The 19,911-nt window shown below is 44.3% G+C and overlaps 1 protein-coding gene across 2 annotated transcripts in view; it reads left to right on the forward strand.

The window, feature by feature from the left end:
• Positions 1-15,919, forward strand: part of PRPF6 (pre-mRNA processing factor 6) — a 35,128-nt gene extending 19,209 nt beyond the window's left edge. The window contains exons 15-21 of one of the 2 annotated variants that reach the window (XM_073308979.2): positions 731-850; positions 2,192-2,368; positions 3,588-3,721; positions 4,378-4,469; positions 8,601-8,715; positions 10,954-11,080; positions 14,409-15,919. In XM_073308979.2, coding sequence (XP_073165080.1) covers positions 731-850; positions 2,192-2,368; positions 3,588-3,721; positions 4,378-4,469; positions 8,601-8,715; positions 10,954-11,080; positions 14,409-14,561 — 918 coding nt within the window. In that variant the 3' untranslated portion in view covers positions 14,562-15,919. The remainder of the gene's footprint in view (positions 1-730; positions 851-2,191; positions 2,369-3,587; positions 3,722-4,377; positions 4,470-8,600; positions 8,716-10,953; positions 11,081-14,408) is intronic. The other variant, XM_073308980.2, reaches the window with a different exon arrangement.
• Positions 15,920-19,911: the final 3,992 nt, after the last annotated feature.

The raw sequence follows: 19,911 nt of genomic DNA on the forward strand, positions 1-19,911 counted from the left end.
AATGTACAGGTTTGGGTTCCAGAACCAGGATCATACCCACAGATAGTGCAGTGCCCTCCTATTTGCCCCCTGTAATTGTCTGTAGCCTGGACCAATATAGTCAGCCTACTGCATAATGAAGGAAATTATCTTATAGACACTGAAAGGAGTGGGGAGCTCCATAATGCTGATGCTGAGGAGAGTGGGGCCTCCAGAGCAGAGTGGTAGTAAAACTGAATGACAGCAGAGACTTGTTCTTACTGGAGGTGACTGATTTTTGATTCCACAGCTAGGTTCTTGGAATTTTTAATTGTTCTTAGAGCTCTGAACCTTTTCCAACATTGATGCCCTGAAGTTATTTTGTATTGCAGGAGCACTTACAGACCCCAGTCAGGGATCAAGGGTTCATTTTGCCAGGCACTGTGTTCAGGGGTAATAAAAAAAAGTCCCTGCGTCAGCGTTATAATCTTTTCACTGTAATTGGTGGTTCAGAAGAAGGTTCAAGGACCAACTCTTCTGTGCAGTTTAGAAATTAAACGTCCAATTCCTAAACTGGCGTAGCTCCTTGGATTGTGGGTCTGTTTGGGAGAACTCTTTGTAACCTTAAAAGGCCATAGATGATTGGGAAGAGCTTGAGCTGAAAGAATCCTGGTGCAGATTGACAAGGGCCTGATTACAGTTTTAATCTGAACCAAACAAAGGATTAAATCTTCTGATGAATCAGAGTATATATTTCACTCTGTTCTCGTAGGCCAATCCCAACAGTGAAGAGATCTGGCTGGCTGCTGTGAAGCTGGAGTCTGAAAACAACGAATATGAAAGAGCGAGGAGATTACTGGCAAAAGCGCGTAGCAGTGCCCCCACAGCCAGAGTAAGAACATGTGATGGGTGGAACGACAGTCTTCTTCTGATGTGGGGGAGAGGGGCGGGAAGAAGAGGAAGTTCCTTCACTTTCCTGGCCCCAGAGACTTGGCAGATGGCATCCTGCTATTTGTGCTTTGCCGGGACATGAGTGATTTGTTAAAGTGCTTCCCCAGCGCATTGCAACATGAAGTAAACGTATTATGGAGAAAAAAGACTAGGATCAAATAAAACTTTAGAATGTTACACAGATGGCAAAGGTCAAGAAATTCCCAGTTACAGTGGACAGTTTATGTAATAGACATGTTACATAAAGCATGTCTTGCATTTCATTTCTCACGTTTAAAAATGAAACTATCCTATTTGTAGGGAAGACTTTCTAATGCATATTTTTTTGAGTTCCTAGTACAGGCATGTTATCTAAAAGGCGAGACTCTTCTGGTTTGTGATATAAAACTACACTGGTGTGTCAATCCGTAGGATTTAGCTTGCAATATCATGTGTAGGCAGAAGTTATTTTGCCAATTTTCAACTGGGCCATTTTAAAACAGCCTCCCACCGCACCCCTCAAACAAAATAGATCTAGTCTTTGTAATAGGGAAAATAAAGCAAAATTTAATTAAAAAAATTTACCCCTCATCCTTGATCTTTTCAACATTCCTCTCTACCTGGCAGTCAGGGTTGTGAAACTTTCGTATGTCAGATTTGATGCTGTTGCTCCTTGCATGGGCTATTGGGGGTGTTCAAAGATGTGGGAAGCTAATAGTATCTAAATGTCTTGCAGTCTGTATTTGATTTTTGGTTTTAGTCTTTCACAATCTGGACCAGCAAGAAGCACATTACCTCTCAACAATGGCCCTTCTAAATGGTAAAGCGAAGAATTGCAAGCAGTATGTGGCAGTCCTTAGCCTTCTAGTTCAGAGCTTTGGAGTGTGGGGAAGGAGGGAAAGAGGTCCTGGGAGCCACATTTACAACTGTGGTAGAGACCTGGTAAAGGAAAGTGGGGTGTGGTAGGAAAGCCGGTGAGCAAACTCATGTTCATATGCTCTTCTACTGCCTAAATATTTGTGTCTGGAATACTTCTTTAATATCACTTATATGCACTCTGCTTATAGTTGGGGCAAAGGTTAAGTTTGATCATGTTGTTCCAGCTCCTGGATAACTTTTGTGTTGATCTCTAGCTGTTGCTGACTTCCAGAATTTTTTTAGCCTTAATTTTCCTGTTTTCAGAAGTCTGTTCCTAGTCTGCTAATGTAATAGCTGTATGTTTGTGGAACAAGGAATCCACTGCATTGATATGTTACTGGATCAATAACTGCTAATGATAAAGCACCTTCTTGTCTGGTGTTAGGTCTTTATGAAATCAGTGAAATTGGAATGGGTGCTTGGGAACATTGCTGCTGCCCAGGAGCTCTGTGAGGAAGCCCTGAAGCACTATGAAGACTTCCCCAAGCTGTGGATGATGAAAGGGCAGATCGAGGAGCAAGATGAGCTAATAGAAAAAGCTCGGGAAGCCTATAATCAAGGGGTAAGAATGGATATGATTCCATCTCTGCTTTCATGCCTCCAGTATGAGGAAATTGTGTATTGACTGTCTTCCTCAAAGCAAAAGCCATAACTTGTAGGAATCTGTCCCTGGCAAACTGGTAGGCTGGATGCTGACATCTTGCTAAAATGGTAGAATGATCACATAGGAATAGCTAGGTGAAGAGGTTGAGCAAAGTATGAACATCTAAACCAGAGTCTCTGGATAGAATTTATCCTCCACTAGAGTAATATTTATTCCAAGATCCTTCCAAGTTACATGTATTTGGTGCATTCAGATTTGTCTGTGTAAAATGAGAGGCTAATCTCTTCTTCGCCACACATTCATGCTCTGTAGTATAAACATCAAACCACACATCCAAGTAGATTGACTATGGTTATGCTATAACCGAGTTACCTATTCTTTCAGTTGTATTGACAATGTTAAGAGGAAGCTGGCCATATGCTTGTTCTTGATTGGGGGGAGGGGGAATTCAAGCTCCCCTTTAAAATATTTACTTTTTCTATTCAATATTCTAATGGCTACCAAAGCAAAAAAAGTACCCGTTGGTAGGTTTTACGAGGAACAAAGTGCAAGGAGAGAGCTTATGTAGTCCAAAGAGATTCATTAGCCACCAAAAAGGTGCATGCTGCCATATACCCCAAATATATTTGGGGCACGTCTTGGGAGTGATGTGGAATAAGAGAGTGAATGCTCTTAAAATTAGCCATGAAACTGACTTGGAGACATGTTAGTAATTGGAGGCTAAAAGTGGCCTAAAGTCCCTTAAAGTCAAAGGAAACCTAAATTTGGATGCCATGTTCTCCTCTGCTGATGCAGCACTTTATGTTCCATCTCAAGGCGACACAGATTTTGAATACACCCATTAGTCAAGGTGTGTTTCCACATAACACTGAGGCAGCTCAGTAATATACAGTGCATTGCCCTTTTTTTCCCCTGGAACTTCAAGAGACAAGACAAAAAATTATTTTTCACAGGGATTCCTATCATAAAACTCACCAGAAAGGCTGTGAAAAATATCAAGTGACACCAGTGACTCACATTTCCCCCTTCTCCCCATACTTCAGAGTTTCACTAAGGATTCGCTTCTCTGGAAGTTGCTCTGCAGCTTTGGCATAAAAAGTAGTCAATTCTATAAACTCCCCATTGTCCTCTCTCCCTGTTGCCCCAAACCATGGTTTGTTTGCTTTCTTTTAAACAGTTGAAGAAGTGCCCCCATTCCACGCCCCTGTGGCTCTTGCTGTCCAGGCTGGAGGAGAAAGTTGGGCAACTGACCAGAGCAAGAGCCATCTTGGAGAAGTCTCGCTTGAAGAATCCAAAGAATCCAGACCTCTGGTGAGTAGTGTAGAGCTGAACTGAGTACACATGAACAATAAGGGCAATGTATTTTTTATGCTGACCACCTTTCACCCTTCCCCAACCTCCTGCCATCCAAGCATGGATTCTCTATCCAAATTATCGCATATAGCCAGAAGGAAATCCTGGGTATTTCACTCTTTTGCTTTGGGGACAACAATTCCCTTCTGAATACCTGCAGTCCTCTGGGGGGCTCTTCTAGGACACAGCTGCCATCATGTTACTTGTTTGGGGAATGCAGTTGGTTGCCAGCTGTTTTCTTTTAATGGAAACTGTAGATTAATTTAAACTAACGTTCTGAAACCAGGTCTTTCCTTTTCCATGTTAATTCAGTCTCCTCTAAATGTTTTTATCTAAGATGACAGTTACAAAATAAAGGTCACAATTGTCTCTTAACCCAGGGGATGGAAAAATTATAATAGTCATTGATTCTTCCATGATTTCCTGCTGAACACATTTAGCCCAATGAGCTTATGAGAGTGAGCAAAATTAGTCTCCTGGAAGCTGTGCAGAGAGCACTGGTAGATGTGTTCTTAACAAATCCCATGTCCTTCAAATGAAATGTCTCACTGGTGGGCTCCTGCTTTCTTAGATACTGAATTGAGATGTTGACAATGCTATCTTTTCCACACCAGGTTAGAGTCCGTGCGATTAGAATACAGAGCTGGACTAAAGAACATTGCTAATACGCTGATGGCCAAGGCATTGCAGGAATGTCCCAACTCGGGTAAGGAGGAGCTGATTTTTCTGAAATCCAGTTATTTTTGCTTGGTGGATAAGAGGGTTCCTCATCTCTCTAAGATGTTTCTACTAGCCATGTCGTCTTATGTACCGGTCAGATTATGATATGCTGTAGGAGGTGGTAATTTCCTTCTTCAGAAGAAGTGTTGCAGATCTGTTAGAGGTCTTGACTCTTGCCTGAAGAAAAGGGCATGGATTGTTCACAGGTGGTTCAGTTTTTCTGCAGTGTTGCTTGGATTGTGATATCAGGCCTGTGTCCAGTTTGTGGTTCCTGGTTTCCTGAGAGAGTATCTTGGACATGGGTAACTTTTTTTTCCTCTGAGAACTAAACTGATGTCTCCTGTTTAAAAGAGGTGATAAGTTCTGGGATTGAATGAAAGCACTCTGGGTTAACAGAGATCATTTGTGCAGAAACTGTTCAGCAGGGTATGATTTAGTGGAAAAATTATGAGATTTCTTTGCATCTTCCATTACGAGATGTGCACTCATAAGAATTCCTTATATCGTAGCTTGTCGGCACCTTCACAACACTTCCATGGGATAGATAAATACTATCTCCATTTTATAGATGGGGAAAACTAATTGTGTGCACTTGCTAAGGATAACACAGCAGATCGGTGTTGGAGCCAGGACTAGAATGCAAGTGTTCTGACTCCCACCCTCCCACTAGGTCAAGAGTTTCTGAACATTTTTGTAGCATGAACCACATAGAAGTATTTCGTCCTGAACCTCCTTCCCTGCCATTCATGATTGCTGAGTTCTCTTCCTAGTCACCATTGTATAACAGCCCTGTAGCAACTACATAGGTAAATAATCTTGAGAAAGAAAAGCTTTTTATTTTAAGGATCTTTTTTTCCCCCTGTTGTGGAATACCACAATAGTCATAAAACACATGGTCAGGTCATGGACTTTTCTACACTGGTACAAATATACCCTGCAAGTAAAGGGAAGCCCTGAAAGAGACAAAGGGAAAATTCTTGCTCTAAACGATCAGTGAAATCAGAATAAAGTTAGAGAGAGAGAGAGTGTGTGTGTGTTTGTGTGTGTGTGTATGTGTGTATACACACACACACACACACACGGTTAAGGCTACGATTATGTCACAGCGGTCGTGGAAGTCACAGAATCCATGACTTCCAGAGTCTCCGTGACATTGGGGGCCCTGCAGTTGACCAATTGCTGCAAGCAGCAGGGGACTGCCTCAGCAGCCGAGCCTCTGTGGATGGCGGTGGGCCCCCCCGCAGCTCCCAGCCACCACGGGGACCCCAGAGCTCCCTGGCCACTACTGCTGACGGGCCCCCCCACAGCTCCCCAACTGCCACCGCTTGAACCCTTCCCCCCACCCCCAACAGCCCTGCAGCTCCCAGGCAGGGGGGCAGAGTCCTGGACCCTCCTCCCTCCCCATTTTGTCAGGGATGTTTTGAGTAAAAGTCAGGGACAGGTCAGTGCTTCCATGAATTTTTGTTTATTGCCTGTGACCTGTCCATGACTTTCACTAAAAATATCCGTGACAGAATCGTATCCTTACCTATGATGCATACATGGCTACCACTTACAGGAAGCTATTGCTCTGAACCTCCTGATGGAATCCTGACAGATGTAAGACTTCTAAAGATTTTCATAGATTGAGAGTGTTCCACAGGTGTGGCTGGCTGACATGTGAACCAGAAGATTTCATGCTCCTTTGAGCAGATTTCCTTTTCAGCTTTTGGCAATGAAAGAAAAATTCTCTGGGGATGTGTAACCTTAAACTTCTGTGGGCATTTAGAGCAGTTTTTCTGGGCCTCCTGTGACTGGCCTGTTTGGCAGCAGTGTACAGTAAGGATCATTGGGAGGACTTCAGCGTTCTTCATCAAACTCTTCCAACTACTTCCAGGTGGTATGTTTTATAGCTTCTTAATGTTTTTCCTCCTGAGGGTAATTACCTGTCATATTCACTTTGAAGACATAGATGTAGTGTGTCCCGTACAATTAAAATTACATACTCAACAATTTCACTCCTGCCTATCTGAGAGATTTGGTTACCTTTTTGGTCCGGGTTGTTCACTATGGGCTTGTCTCTCTAGTGCAGATGCAGAGCTCTCTAGGGCAGATGCAGTATAAGCTGGCAGAAGTTCTTCTTCTGCAGGCATAGCTGCTCCAGCTCATTCTTCTGTCAGCATCGTTGCATCTACACCAGGGTTTTGGTGGCATAACTGTGTTGGCTATGGGGTGTGATTTCCACCCTCCCCCGGACTCCTAGCCAACAACTCTGCTGGCAAAACTTTGTAGTATAGACCAGGTTCAAGTTTAGCTACCGCCAATCTGCCAATAATGACTTTGTGTGGTCTATTATTTTCATACTAAGTGCCCCCTTCATAGCAGACTACTAGAAATGTATATATTTTCAAGGCATTTTAGCTTTGCTTCTAATAATTTGTTGGCAGTGGTGTTGGGAAATATACTGTGTGCATGAAGAGAACTGTGGAAAGTTTCATCAGACTGTTTATCCCTTCATGCTAACCACTGGAAAGCTGATGAGTGTATCCCACCTTTTGGCACTCATGAATTAACTGAATTAGTATGTAGGCAAATGCATGTGATTTGTCTGTACAATTAAAACATTTACCTGCACTTGTGGGATAACCGTGTTCAAACATTGCTTACAGATGCATCCATAAATGGCCGATGGCCACCACATAACACCAATCGTGTGTTGCATGATGCAGGGTCTCCAGAAGAGGTTTGAGGATAGTTCTATATTGCACTGTTCCCATTGTGTGGTGGTCTCAGCTGAAAGTCTTTGGGGCCGGCACATACCTAGTGTATGAAGTACCAAAAAAAATGGAAAGCTAAGAGTGTGTATTGTGGAAACTCTTCAAAGCTGGAGTCTCAGTACTCAGGGAATAGCAGCTGATACTGCAGAGCACAAAATAAAGAAACATTCAGTACAAAGTTAGTGAGTTTTGGTAAGAGCTATTTGAGCATTAGGTTGGTTCATCACAGGATGACTATGAAGCACCAATATGATGCGGCTGTGAAAGAGGCTAATGCAATCCTAGGATGCATCCGGCAAGGTATTTCTAGGAGAGATGGGGAAGTGTTGTTACCATTATACAAGACACTGGTGAGATCTCATCTGGAATAGTGTGTGCAGTTCTGGTCTCCTGTCTTTAAGAAAGACAAATTCAAACTGGAACAGGTGCAGAGAAGGGCTACTAAAATGATCAGAGGAATGGATAACCTATCTTACAAGAGGAGACTTAAGGAGCTTGGCTTGTTTAGCCTAACAAAACGAAGTAGAGGGGGAGATATGATTGCTCTCTATAAATACATCAGGGGGATAAACACCAGGCAAGGAGAGGAATTATTTAAGTTAAGGGACAACATTGGCACTAGAACAAATGACTATAAACTGGCCATCAATAAGTTTAGGCTTGAAATTAGATGAAGGTTTCTAACCATCAGAAAAGTGAAGTTTTGGAACAGTCTTCCAAGGGGAGTAGTAGGGGCAAAAAACCTAACTTATTTTAAGACTGAGCTTGCTAAATTTATGGAGGGGATGGTGTGATTGCCTACAAAGGCCTATGGCTCATCCCTGACTGCTATTAGCAAATATCTCCACTGGCCAGAGATGGGACACTAGAGGGGGAGGGCTCTGAGTTAAAAAGAATTCTTTCCCAGGTGTCTGGCAGGTGGTTCTTGGCCACATGCTCAGTGTTTCATTGATTGCCATATGTGGGTTGGGAAATAATTTTTCCCCAGGTCAGATTGGCAGAGACCCTGAGGGAGTTTGCCTTCCTCTTCAGAGTGAGGCGCATGGGTCATTGGCTGTTTTGAACTAGAGTAAGTGGTGGATTCTCTGTATCTTGAAGTCTTTACATCAAGATTTGAGGACTTCAGTAACTCAGCCAGAAGTTATGGGCCTCCTACAGGAGTGGGTGGGTGAGGTTCTGTGGCCTGCCATATGCAGGAGGTCAGACTAGATCATCATGATGGTCCCTTCTGGCCTGAAAGTCTGAGACAGTAAAGACACTCCATTCTGGATTTAAGCTTCTATCATACTCGTTATTCTTGGTAATGTGGCCTTTTAATCTCTGATTTAACAAAAATTGGAATCTTCCTATTTGTTTTTTAGGAATCCTATGGTCAGAAGCAATTTTCCTTGAGGCAAGACCACAGCGAAAGACCAAAAGTGTGGATGCCCTGAAGAAGTGTGAGCACGACCCTCACGTCCTGTTGGCTGTAGCCAAGTGAGTTGCTATTCCTATTTTAATTAAGTAAAAATAGACATTTTGTCTCTGTACACAAGTTGAGGTCACATACACAACAAAAACACTGCTGCAGATTGGTATCACGTGGTCTTGCTTCAATACAGTATTGATATGCCTCAAATCCAGGAACAACTGATGCATCTGTGTAGCTGCCTCTGAGCATCAGTGCAGATCAGCTTCTTTCGCTTGGTTGAACACAAGCTGTCTGCCTTTTCTCAGAGTACTAATGTCAGCTAGGAAGTGTAGGAGTACAGTGGGGAACACAGTGGATTCATGCTGAGATCTGTTCTAGTGTTAGGTTTATGTACACTGAAAACATCACTAGCAGGAGATACCTTGGTACATAACTTTGACAAAGACTTGAAGACAAGCTGTCATTGCTTTTACTTTTTAGGATATGTTGTTCATGCCTATGGAAGCATGGGGCTGCTTGCGCTGGCCACTGTGCCAGTTTAATGTGGACAGGTTATTTAAACTCCGTCTCTTCCCCGCCTGCCCTCTTAGTCCCCAAATTCTGCCAGTGGCCCATAATCTTGACCTGCTGTATTCTGCTTTTCCAGCTCTGCTTCCGTCATCCCATGCTGTTTCATTTTGGGCATTTCCTGTGTATAAGCTGCCAATTGTGCTGAATTTGCTTCTGTGAAGCAGGCAAATGTCCATTTAGGAATTGAAACAAGACTAAAATATCATTTTTCTCTTGTTGCCTAGACCAAATTTTGAGTTATCGAATGTTGAAGGGCTAGTACTTTAATACACAGTGCTTCATGGCTTTTTTCCTGTTCTTTTATGTTAAGGGCCTCCATTCAAGTGCAGGGCTGATTTTAGTGCAATAGTGATTGAAACCAGCTGTTTTTTCTTTTGTAAATACCAGAAGAGTTTAATAGAGGAAGTGTGTAAAACAGTGCCCAACTCTTTCACAACTTTTCTTGTAAGCCAAAGCAAATCATACAGGATTCACTCCAGTTACTGTGGCACTAGGGTCTGCCAGACAATGACAGCTGACTTGTTCAGATTTGTCGGCAAAGGAGAAGAATTTTAACTTTCGCTTTAGGGAAACTGGTTCCAGGCCCTTTCTGGTACAGCCTCAGACTATTTAGTAGCTAAACTAAACCCAGCACAGGTTGCTTCCGCCTCCCATAATGAGTCTTATGTATGTATCTCTGATACCTAGGGCTGTAACATGATTGTGAAGAGCTTTTGTTAAAAGTAAATAAGTTACTGCAAATTGTTACTTTGCAGGTGTTTTGTCTGTTTCCTATCAGTGTTCATGCTCTTTAAATCACAGTTTATCTAACACCGAACAATCAAGAGTATCATAAGGCTTAAAAATCAATCATGTTATCAAACCATAAAATGATACAACTTAGCAGCTTAGCCAATCACACAGCCTCCTATTCATAAAGACCTCGCTAGTTTTAATTGAACTCTATTTGATGTACAGAAACCAAACCCATAAAATATTGACACAGTTGAGTAGTTCTTGGGGGGGAGAAGTTTTGAAATTCATGAGAAAATTTTAGAAATGGTGACAGGCAATGTGAGTGCAAAAGTTGGGTTTAAACATCTAAATCCCACTCCTACCCTTTTGCATTGAAATAGATTTTCAATGTACATCTGTTTCAGTAGATTTTAGTATTTCACTATATACATGCATGGTACGATGGGTTCTGCTTTAGAGCTTGGCCTTCGTAAATCTGGACACACTTCTGTAGGTACAGGACTTAGATAAGCTCCAAATATCTAAAGATTGTACATAGCTTGTTAGATAGGTACAAGATCATCTCAAAACATGAAGAACGTGGGGGTGGGAGATAAGATTGCCTGCCTAATCCTGTCATTTTCTGACTTTGGGGAAGCATGATTGACTGACAATAAGCAAATGAGGGAGGAAGATTCTGTCTGGGTTTCAAGAAAGTAATAACATTCTTTCTTCAGAACATCTGACTCTCCCACCTGCTTCCTTTTTGGGTTGGGGGCTAATTTACCCTTTTAGACTCAGCAATCAGCAAGGAAACAGTGGGTGTTCCATTTCACCTCTGTAGTCCCTCTTCCACCTTCCCAAGCAGAAGGATCTCTTTTGCATAGCTGCCCCCTTTGTTCTGGGAGAGCCAAGAGCTGAACTTTTTAAACCGTGTCAGATGACCAGTTGTCTCTGCAAGTAGAGAGTGACCTGCCAGCTGCCCACTTCTGCTTTTCTCTCTTTCCTTCCCACAACAGGTTGTTCTGGAGCGAGCGTAAAATAACCAAGGCCCGAGAATGGTTCCATCGGACAGTGAAGATAGATTCAGACCTGGGGGATGCCTGGGCTTTCTTTTACAAATTCGAGCTCCAGCATGGCACTGAGGTAAGAGAGTGTGTGTCTCTCTCTAGAAAGAAGCCGTGACCTCCTGGGGAGTGGTGTGGCGTGCCCATCCCATCTTCCGCTGGCTATCAGGACTGTTTTTGCAGCCCATCGTCACTACAGATTAATCAGCAACAGGAATTACTGCTCAGCCGTTAAGGGCACCCTGTTCCTAGCAGAGAGTGCGTTGCTCTGCATTACACTTGGCCTGAGGAGTGAGAGGCTGAGACTGCTTTTGCTAACTAGATAATTATGAGCAGTGTGACTTAAAACGTGATGTTTTTAAAACCAGCATTGTTAATAGATGGAATTACTTTTTAGATTTCACCTTCAGAAATTGCCAACTGACTGCCTTTACAAAAGGAAAATGTAAACCTACAAATGACTTAATCATTTTATGAATCCAGAACCTTTCAGAACAGCTATCTCAAAGCTCTAAACAAAAAAGGTTATGTATCTTTACAGACAGCTTTATGTGGCTGGGAAACAATTGTGTGCAAGCCTAGTGTTTGATTATAGATCAGAGCAACTGTAAGTCTAGTGTACCCCATCTGTGTTCTCTATGTGGTTCTGCAGGAAATGGTAATTGTCAAGCCAAATACCATCTTGAATGCTCACTGCCATTGCACATCTACTCTTAAACTGAAGTGTGTAGTTTCTGCTTTTGAAGCAGAGGATGGGGGATTCTTCAGGATCAGTTAGCAATGCCACAGCTCTTAGAATCATAGAATCATAGAATATCAGGGTTGGAAGGGACCCCAGAAGGTCATCTAGTCCAACCCCTTGCTCGAAGCAGGACCAATTCCCAGTTAAATCATCCCAGCCAGGGCTTTGTCAAGCCTGACCTTAAAAACCTCTAAGGAAGGAGATTCTACCACCTCCCTAGGTAATGCATTCCAGTGTTTCACCACCCTCTTAGTGAAAAAGTTTTTCCTAATATCCAATCTAAACCTCCCCCACTGCAACTTGAGACCATTACTCCTCGTTCTGTCATCTGCTACCATTGAGAACAGTCTAGAGCCATCCTCTTTGGAACCCCCTTTCAGGTAGTTGAAAGCAGCTATCAAATCCCCCCTCATTCTTCTCTTCTGCAGGCTAAACAATCCCAGCTCCCTCAGCCTCTCCTCATAACTCATGTGTTCCAGTCCCCTAATCATTTTTGTTGCCCTTCGCTGGACTCTCTCCAATTTATCCACATCCTTCTTGAAGTGTGGGGCCCAAAACTGGACACAGTACTGCAGATGAGGCCTCACCAATGTCGAATAGAGGGGAACGATCACGTCCCTCGATCTGCTCGCTATGCCCCTACTTATACATCCCAAAATGCCATTGGCCTTCTTGGCAACAAGGGCACACTGCTGACTCATATCCAGCTTCTCGTCCACTGTCACCCCTAGGTCCTTTTCCGCAGAACTGCTGCCTAGCCATTCGGTCCCTAGTCTGTAGCTGTGCATTGGGTTCTTCCGTCCTAAGTGCAGGACCCTGCACTTATCCTTATTGAACCTCATCAGATTTCTTTTGGCCCAATCCTCCAATTTGTCTAGGTCCTTCTGTATCCTATCCTTCCCCTCCAGCGTATCTACCACTCCTCCCAGTTTAGTATCATCTGCAAATTTGCTGAGAGTGCAATCCACACCATCCTCCAGATCATTTATGAAGATATTGAACAAAACCGGCCCCAGGACCGACCCTTGGGGCACTCCACTTGATACCGGCTGCCAACTAGACATGGAGCCATTGATCACTACCCGTTGAGCCCGACAATCTAGCCAGCTTTCTACCCACCTTATAGTGCATTCATCCAGCCCATACTTCCTTAACTTGCTGACAAGAATACTGTGGGAGACCGTGTCAAAAGCTTTGCTAAAGTCAAGAAACAATACATCCACTGCTTTCCCTTCATCCACAGAACCAGTAATCTCATCATAGAAGGCGATTAGATTAGTCAGGCATGACCTTCCCTTGGTGAATCCATGCTGGCTGTTCCTGATCACTTTCCTCTCATGCAAGTGCTTCAGGATTGATTCTTTGAGGACCTGCTCCATGATTTTTCCAGGGACTGAGGTGAGGCTGACTGGCCTGTAGTTCCCAGGATCCTCCTTCTTCCCTTTTTTAAAGATTGGCACTACATTAGCCTTTTTCCAGTCATCCGGGACTTCCCCGGTTCGCCACGAGTTTTCAAAGATAATGGCCAATGGCTCTGCAATCACAGCCGCCAATTCTTGTACGGTTAGGCCGAATATGCACTTCTCTCTACATGCGCGCTCTGGTGTTCCTTTACCAATTTCACTAGATATCACAGCATGGAAAAATAATATAGATTTTAAAAATTAGAAACTGCTACCCCAATAATAGCTGCAGTAAAATATGCATTGTTGAGCACTGACCCCACGCACACTAATTTTTCTGTGTGGTCCTCCAAAGATAGTATTTCCACTCAGTCCACCAGGAGTGAATATCACAAAAAACACCACCACAAAGAACGCGACACAGTTGGCAGCCTGTCTTGGCCATCCACAGTTACATTAGCAGATACAAAAATGTATGAGATCAACCTTCATTCTTCAAGGCGTAAGCCATCCGCTAACTGCTTGGGGTTAGTAAGAAGCTTCCCTATAGGTGTTGCTGGATAATTGCCCCTTATGAGGGTTTTTATCTCATCCCCTGAAATATCTATATGGGTTGCGGTTGGAAGTAGCATATCGGATCTGATGGACCATTGTTCTAATCCAGTATGGCAGTTCCTATGTAATGCTCATGAGAAACCTGGTACTGAGCTGATGTGAGACTTCTCAGCTTCTGGGAGATGAGTCCCCCTCGATATGCGTGATGTGTTAAGGCAACACAAGGAAAGCGTCCACCACAGTTGCTTTGATTCTGCCTGAACTGTGAATAGGGAAACGGTTTCATTGTCTGGCAGCCTAGAATGTACTAAGACTAGGCTATAGAGCACCGTATTAGATTCATAACTCCGCAAAATATCCATTTTTGTGTGTTCTCTCACCACAAATCTTAGATTCTGTGAAGAGCAACTATGTAAAGAATGTGGGGAAAGGTAGATGGTGGAAAACCAAAAATAGTTTGTCAGCCATTGGGCTGCTTTGCAAAGCAGAACAGTTGCCATTGCTGCCAATCTTTAACCTTCAGTTATTCCTAACCCTGATTTCCACCGCTTTTTCTTTTTTTAATGGTTTGTATAGGCCCTTAACTTCCAGCACAATGTACCAGTGCGTTAGGAGGAACGGTAGGATCTGAAGACCTTCTTGCTCAGCTAGGGGAAAGAATTGGGGGATTAAGGTAGTCCCAGCCTGTTGTTTTCCTTCCTCCATAGGAGCAGCAGGAAGAGGTGAAAAAGCGCTGTGAGAATGCTGAGCCCCGCCATGGAGAGCTGTGGTGTGAAGTGTCCAAGGACATAGAGAACTGGCAGAAGAAAATTGGAGAGATCCTAGTCGTTGTGGCTGCCAAAATTAAAAATGCCTTCTAGAGTATGCTGTGTTCAGCTGCGTCAATCACCCCTGGAGGACACGGCCCCTTTGCTATACGTTTCCAACCCTGCCAGCAACACAATTGCGTAGAGTAAACGAAGGAAGTTGGTGGAACAAAGGAGGACCCCTGGTTTTCCAAAAAAAATATTAAGATGAGGAGACAGTCCCTTCCACTTCTGCGGTAGCCCTTGAGACTGCACATTGACGTCGTTGGTGTGGCATAATCAGATGCATTTGTGTTATGGTGTCTTCTGTGAACATTGCTGGCAGGTGGTGGTGCTGAGTAATTTTGCATAGGTTTGATGGGCATTCTCATTCGGATGTGTGAACCCATTCTGTAAATTCAAACCTTAATTATTACTTGATCACTTTCTGATGACTTGCAACTCCTCTGGTGTCTTCCCTGGCACGAGTTCTCTTCCTGTCAGCCAGGCCTTCAGTTTCTTGGTGTTTGGCCCATTTAATGACTCATTGTCAACAAAGCTGTCTCCTTGATATTTAAACATACTGAGGCTTAAAGTAAATAGAGGAACCAAAGAACAATAATCGGTGGAAGACATGCCTGGAATTTTGGGGTGGAAAGAAGGGCATGGTGGCAGAAATGGAAGGCAAAAATGTGTGTTTGGTGTGACAAAGCTAGACTGGAACTGCCTCCTCAACTTTTGGGGTAGAATCCTGGTCAGATTTTTGTGGAAAACTATTCATAATTGAGCATTTTGTGAAATTCAATAACCAGAACCTATTTTTAGTGATATTTTCTCTAATTTTTAAATGTATAATGTAAGCATATTATTTTAATAGAATAATTTCACTGTAATACTACAGCAGTAGTGTTAAAACAACATGGTAAAAACAACTTGAGGCTCTCTAAAGAAAAAATCTTTATTCTTAGAACCATTAAGAAGCCATGTGCTTTAGCAACTGAAGCTGACCTCCAGGATGGATGGATATGAAAAACTTCTCCAAACTCAAATGGAGAAACTAGCTTGTTGCTGGGATGATCTTGGAGCACATAGATTATCTCTGTGTCTGTAGCCCCTGTAAGTTGTCTTAGGTTCATGAGTAAGGTTTTCTAAACCTATGAGCAGTGCCATTTTTTGACCCAAAGGGGTGACTTTCGGTCTCTTGATCCTCCTTTGAGTGAAAAGAAATGTCCTCCAGAGAGATTGTGTCTATTTTCTTCACCAACTGAAAGATACAAACGTCTCCAACTTCATTTAATAGCATGTGTATATTAGGATATAGTGATTTTTTTTTAAGTATGTATCATCATAGAATGTTGCTTGAAGAAAACCTGTCACTTGCCTGGAAAACTGTACAGATGTAATGGGATGCTATAAAATACAACTGTCTTGTGTTTCGCTTTGAATTCTATTTGAGCACCATTTCCTCCATTGCACTGACTGTTGCGTGTCAAAGACTAAATGCAGGGTGGTTGGATCTGACTAGTGGGTGGGTATCCTATAAAAGGCCAGCTACACTCCTTACAACGGTGCCCCTGTGAGGAATGTATCTGTCTGCCAAGCTTTCTCATGTTCTTTTGCTTTAAGTGCCACATTGTTTAAGAAGTGGCCACTCTTGATGAAAGTTTTTCTTCCAGATTTATAAATGCGAAATGAAACCCATGTGTTCTCTCTCAGGTATCTGGTGAGAACATGTGCAATTGCACCTTCATTAAGAAAAGTATACCGCATTGGTGTGCTGTGGGCTTGTAAGCTTTCAAAGGCTCAGGCCTGCAGCTGTTAGGGCAAGCAGCATGGAGAGGGAAGACCTCCAGTATCCCAAGAGATTCTCCACCACCAACAGTGACTTTCCTTCCGTCGCTGGAGAATGGGGACTTATGCAGAGGGAGAGTGAAGGTTCTCTGCATGGGGGATGCAGGGGCTGAGTCTGAGTCTGGGTTAACCGTACTGAGAGAGGACAGGAGCGTTTGTTGGTTGGGATGGGGAGGGTATAGATAAGGGGATAGTTTAAGTAGGATTTCCCAGAGTTGGGTCAAACTAATGTTCTGCAGGGGGTCAGCTTGAAAAAATTTGTTAACAAATTAGACTAGATGGGTGAGGTAATGCTTTATTGGACCAACTTCTGTTGGTGAGAGAGACAAGCTTAAAGCAATGGAAGTTGGTCCAATAAAAGATACTACCTCGACCACCTTGTCTCTCTAATATCCTGGGACCAATATGGCTACTGCATATATTAACAAATGGCATTTACATATTGAGTACCTGTGGGGCCTATCCTGACCCCTCTGCTTATTGATGGTATCCCTTCCCTGTCTTTTCATCTGTCCTTTGTCTCTTTAGGTGGTAAGATCTTAGGTGGTAAGGGGAGGGGACTGTTCCTTTTGGTTGGAAAGTGCCATAGTACTGGAAATGTGCTAGACAATCTACATACAGTAGTAATCAGGGCAGCAAGCTTGGGCTTCAGGGTCACCCAGGTACCGAGGACCTGTGAAGCCCTATGTGGCACTTAAGTCCTGCAGTGAGGCTGTGTTGGAGGGAACACAGTGAGGTTTTTAACACTCTGCTTTGGAATGGGCTGGGGAAGGGCTGTTGGCTCCAATGTCTGGGAAACTCCCAGATACGGTTGTAGGGTTAGGACTCTGACCTCCACAGTGCATCCCTGCCCATTGGTTGAGGGCTGAATTCCATCCTCCCCTTCCCTTGCTTTGTTCCCAACACAAAGGCCATTCATTAAGGCTTTGTGTGATATTGGAGTGAACTTTCCCTAATTTAAAGAGCATAAAATGTAGCAACATACTAATGCAAAAATTCACCGTTCAGGGTAAATGTACTCTCTCTCCCAGTGCTGAGGCACAGAATGGGGTATTGAAAGCATCACGATGTGAGGGCGATGTACCAGCAGGTGGATTCGTTTCTTTGAGAGCATGAAATTCCTCTTGCCACCCAGTGTTTCTGCCTTTCACCTTATCTTTCAAAAGGCCCTTAAATATTGATGCTTATTTTTTTTAAAATGGACCCTTCCCTTTACCAGCTTAATGTTTTTAGATGTCTTAAAATTTTGAAAATGGATTTTTGAACCTGTAAATTTGATTTATGGGCACATAGAGCACAATGAACATGTCTGGATCCAGCCTTTAGTGGTGTGTCCTTGAGTGTACATAGTTCCTCCTGCTTCAAGCAATGATCCAGTAGACCATTCCCTTCTGGGAGGCACAGTTCTGCCAAGACGTCTATAAGAATTTAGTTGGGTTATTCAGGTATCCTACGAAAAGCCACACATTTTTGCTTCATGGTTCTGTGCCCTCTCCTTTGCCAAGTAACTCTCTTTATTGCTGTTAACCCAGTTCTCCTTTGTTGGTCCATTAATCTTTGTTGCATCGTGTGTGAACTTAGATTGTAAACTTGTTGGGGCATGGGCCATGTCTTATTAATACCCAAGGGCGAAGCATGCTTTTGGTTGCTGTCAAATCTTTAGGTTAGTTATCCACAATTTGTTCTGTAAAAATCATGGTGAAAAGAATTTAAATTAGGTTTAGCTGACTTCACACTCCAAATACGATTCTGGGCTCATTCGTCTGAGGCCAACAAAGGTACCTTTTTAACCTCTATTTGTGTGTAAACAGTGCTAAAGTGTCTTAACCATTTCACACTGGCTACTCCCACTAAGGTCTATAAATTGATAACATGTAGCAAGATTTTATAGGACAAAGTGCAGTTATGAGCACTAAAGTAGGTTAATTCCATTTTAGATCCACTTTCAGAAATTGCTAATGATTAAAACGTGTTGCTAGTAGAAACTGAAAGGGAAAGGTCTGCCTTGCCATGATCCGGGGTCTTTGACCACAGTTAGCCCCACAGCAAAAATCCTCAGCCCTGAAAGGTGGTTCTCGGGGAACAAGGATGGAGCCAACGCCTTGTTTTTAAAGCAGAACTTGCAAGTGTTTCCTCTTGCTTTTGTTTCAGGATCTTCAGATCTCTGGCAGCTTGGCCTAGGCATGGCTGTCTTCAGCAGCAGTAGTTGCATAGTGTTTTGGAAGCCTTACCTGGCCTGTGCATGCTTGGTGAAACCAGCACCGAGGACTTCGGGTTGAGATTGGCTTTCAGGAGCCTTTCTGAAACATTTAGGAAGGGAGATAGTTATTTATTACCTGTAGTATGGTAGCCCTGTCCTGGACTCAGAGTCTCTGCAATCTACATACCTGGAACAAGGTCCCTGCCCCAAAGAGTTCACAATCAAGGTTTGAAATTTCAGTTGAAACCCAGAAGGGACTTGCCCTGGTTGCTCCATATACAGGTCAAAAAGCACCTTCTTCAACCAGGTACTTCTGGGGCACACTGAAAATCTGACCCTCCACCCACTGGGACTTGATTCCCAGCAGTTTGCACTGTAAAGCAGAGCGGTCTGACCTGACCCTCCATTCCCAGGCCCAGACTTGCTTCTCCATCTCCTCTCTAGACAAGTTATAATCTCCTGCCGTGATCCTACCCCCCTGTCGAAGCTTTAAGAGGCTGATTCACCTCCCCCCACACCTCCTCCCCGCCCCCTTTTCCCTTCCTCCAGCTCTGGGAGGGCAGGTGCCGGTCTCCCCCTGGGATAACTCGGTCAGGCAGGATCTGGGGATGGGGAGGGTGGGACTAAAGCCGCCAGTGCTTTATCCCCTCCCACTCCTCCTCCTAGATCCTGGAGCCAAGTTCAAATGCTGGGACCCAGCTGGAGCAGGGGAGGAAGCGGCCGGGGCTCGGAGGGGAGGCAGGGGCACAGGTTGAGACGGGCCCCCCGCGCCAGGCATCCTGGAGCTTGGAGGGGCGGGAAGGGACCATGCAGCTGGGCACCTCGCCTCCCTCCCCGGGCATTTGCAGAAGTGGGGATCGGCACCGCGAGCGATAAATGGTGAGTGTCCCCGTCGGGGGAAGAGGGAGGGGGGCGACTTGATCCTAGCCCGCGGCAGCTGATACCTGGAAGTTTGCTGGGGGAGGGGGCTGAGAGGGTCGTTTGGGACCATGTGGGGGTCCCCCGCCCCCGCATAGGAGAAGCACCGATTCCAGCTAGATCCAGGAGAAGGAAACTGGAAATTCCCTCTCAGCACCGGCCCCCGGGGACGGTTCCCGTCCAAGCGAGAAACCCCGCGTCCCGCGGGCCAGACTTTCCTGTAAATGTTCCCTCTTTTCAGCAGCGGCTGCTTGTTTCTGGAAAGGGCAGGATCCCCCCCTCCCCGCAGCCCTGGTGCTGGCTCCTGGCTGGAGCCGGCTGGCTCGGGGAGCGTGGGCGGGCGTAGACACTGCGGGGAGCCCTGGGTGGAAACCGATTTCCTTGGGGCTTGCCTTCGTGCTTCTCTGCGAGGTTTCAGGCAGAGCCAGCCAGACCCCTGCTGCCCTCCAAGCTACC

This window comes from Lepidochelys kempii, chromosome 13 (assembly GCF_965140285.1).
Source record: "Lepidochelys kempii isolate rLepKem1 chromosome 13, rLepKem1.hap1, whole genome shotgun sequence".
NCBI lineage: Eukaryota > Metazoa > Chordata > Testudines > Cheloniidae > Lepidochelys > Lepidochelys kempii.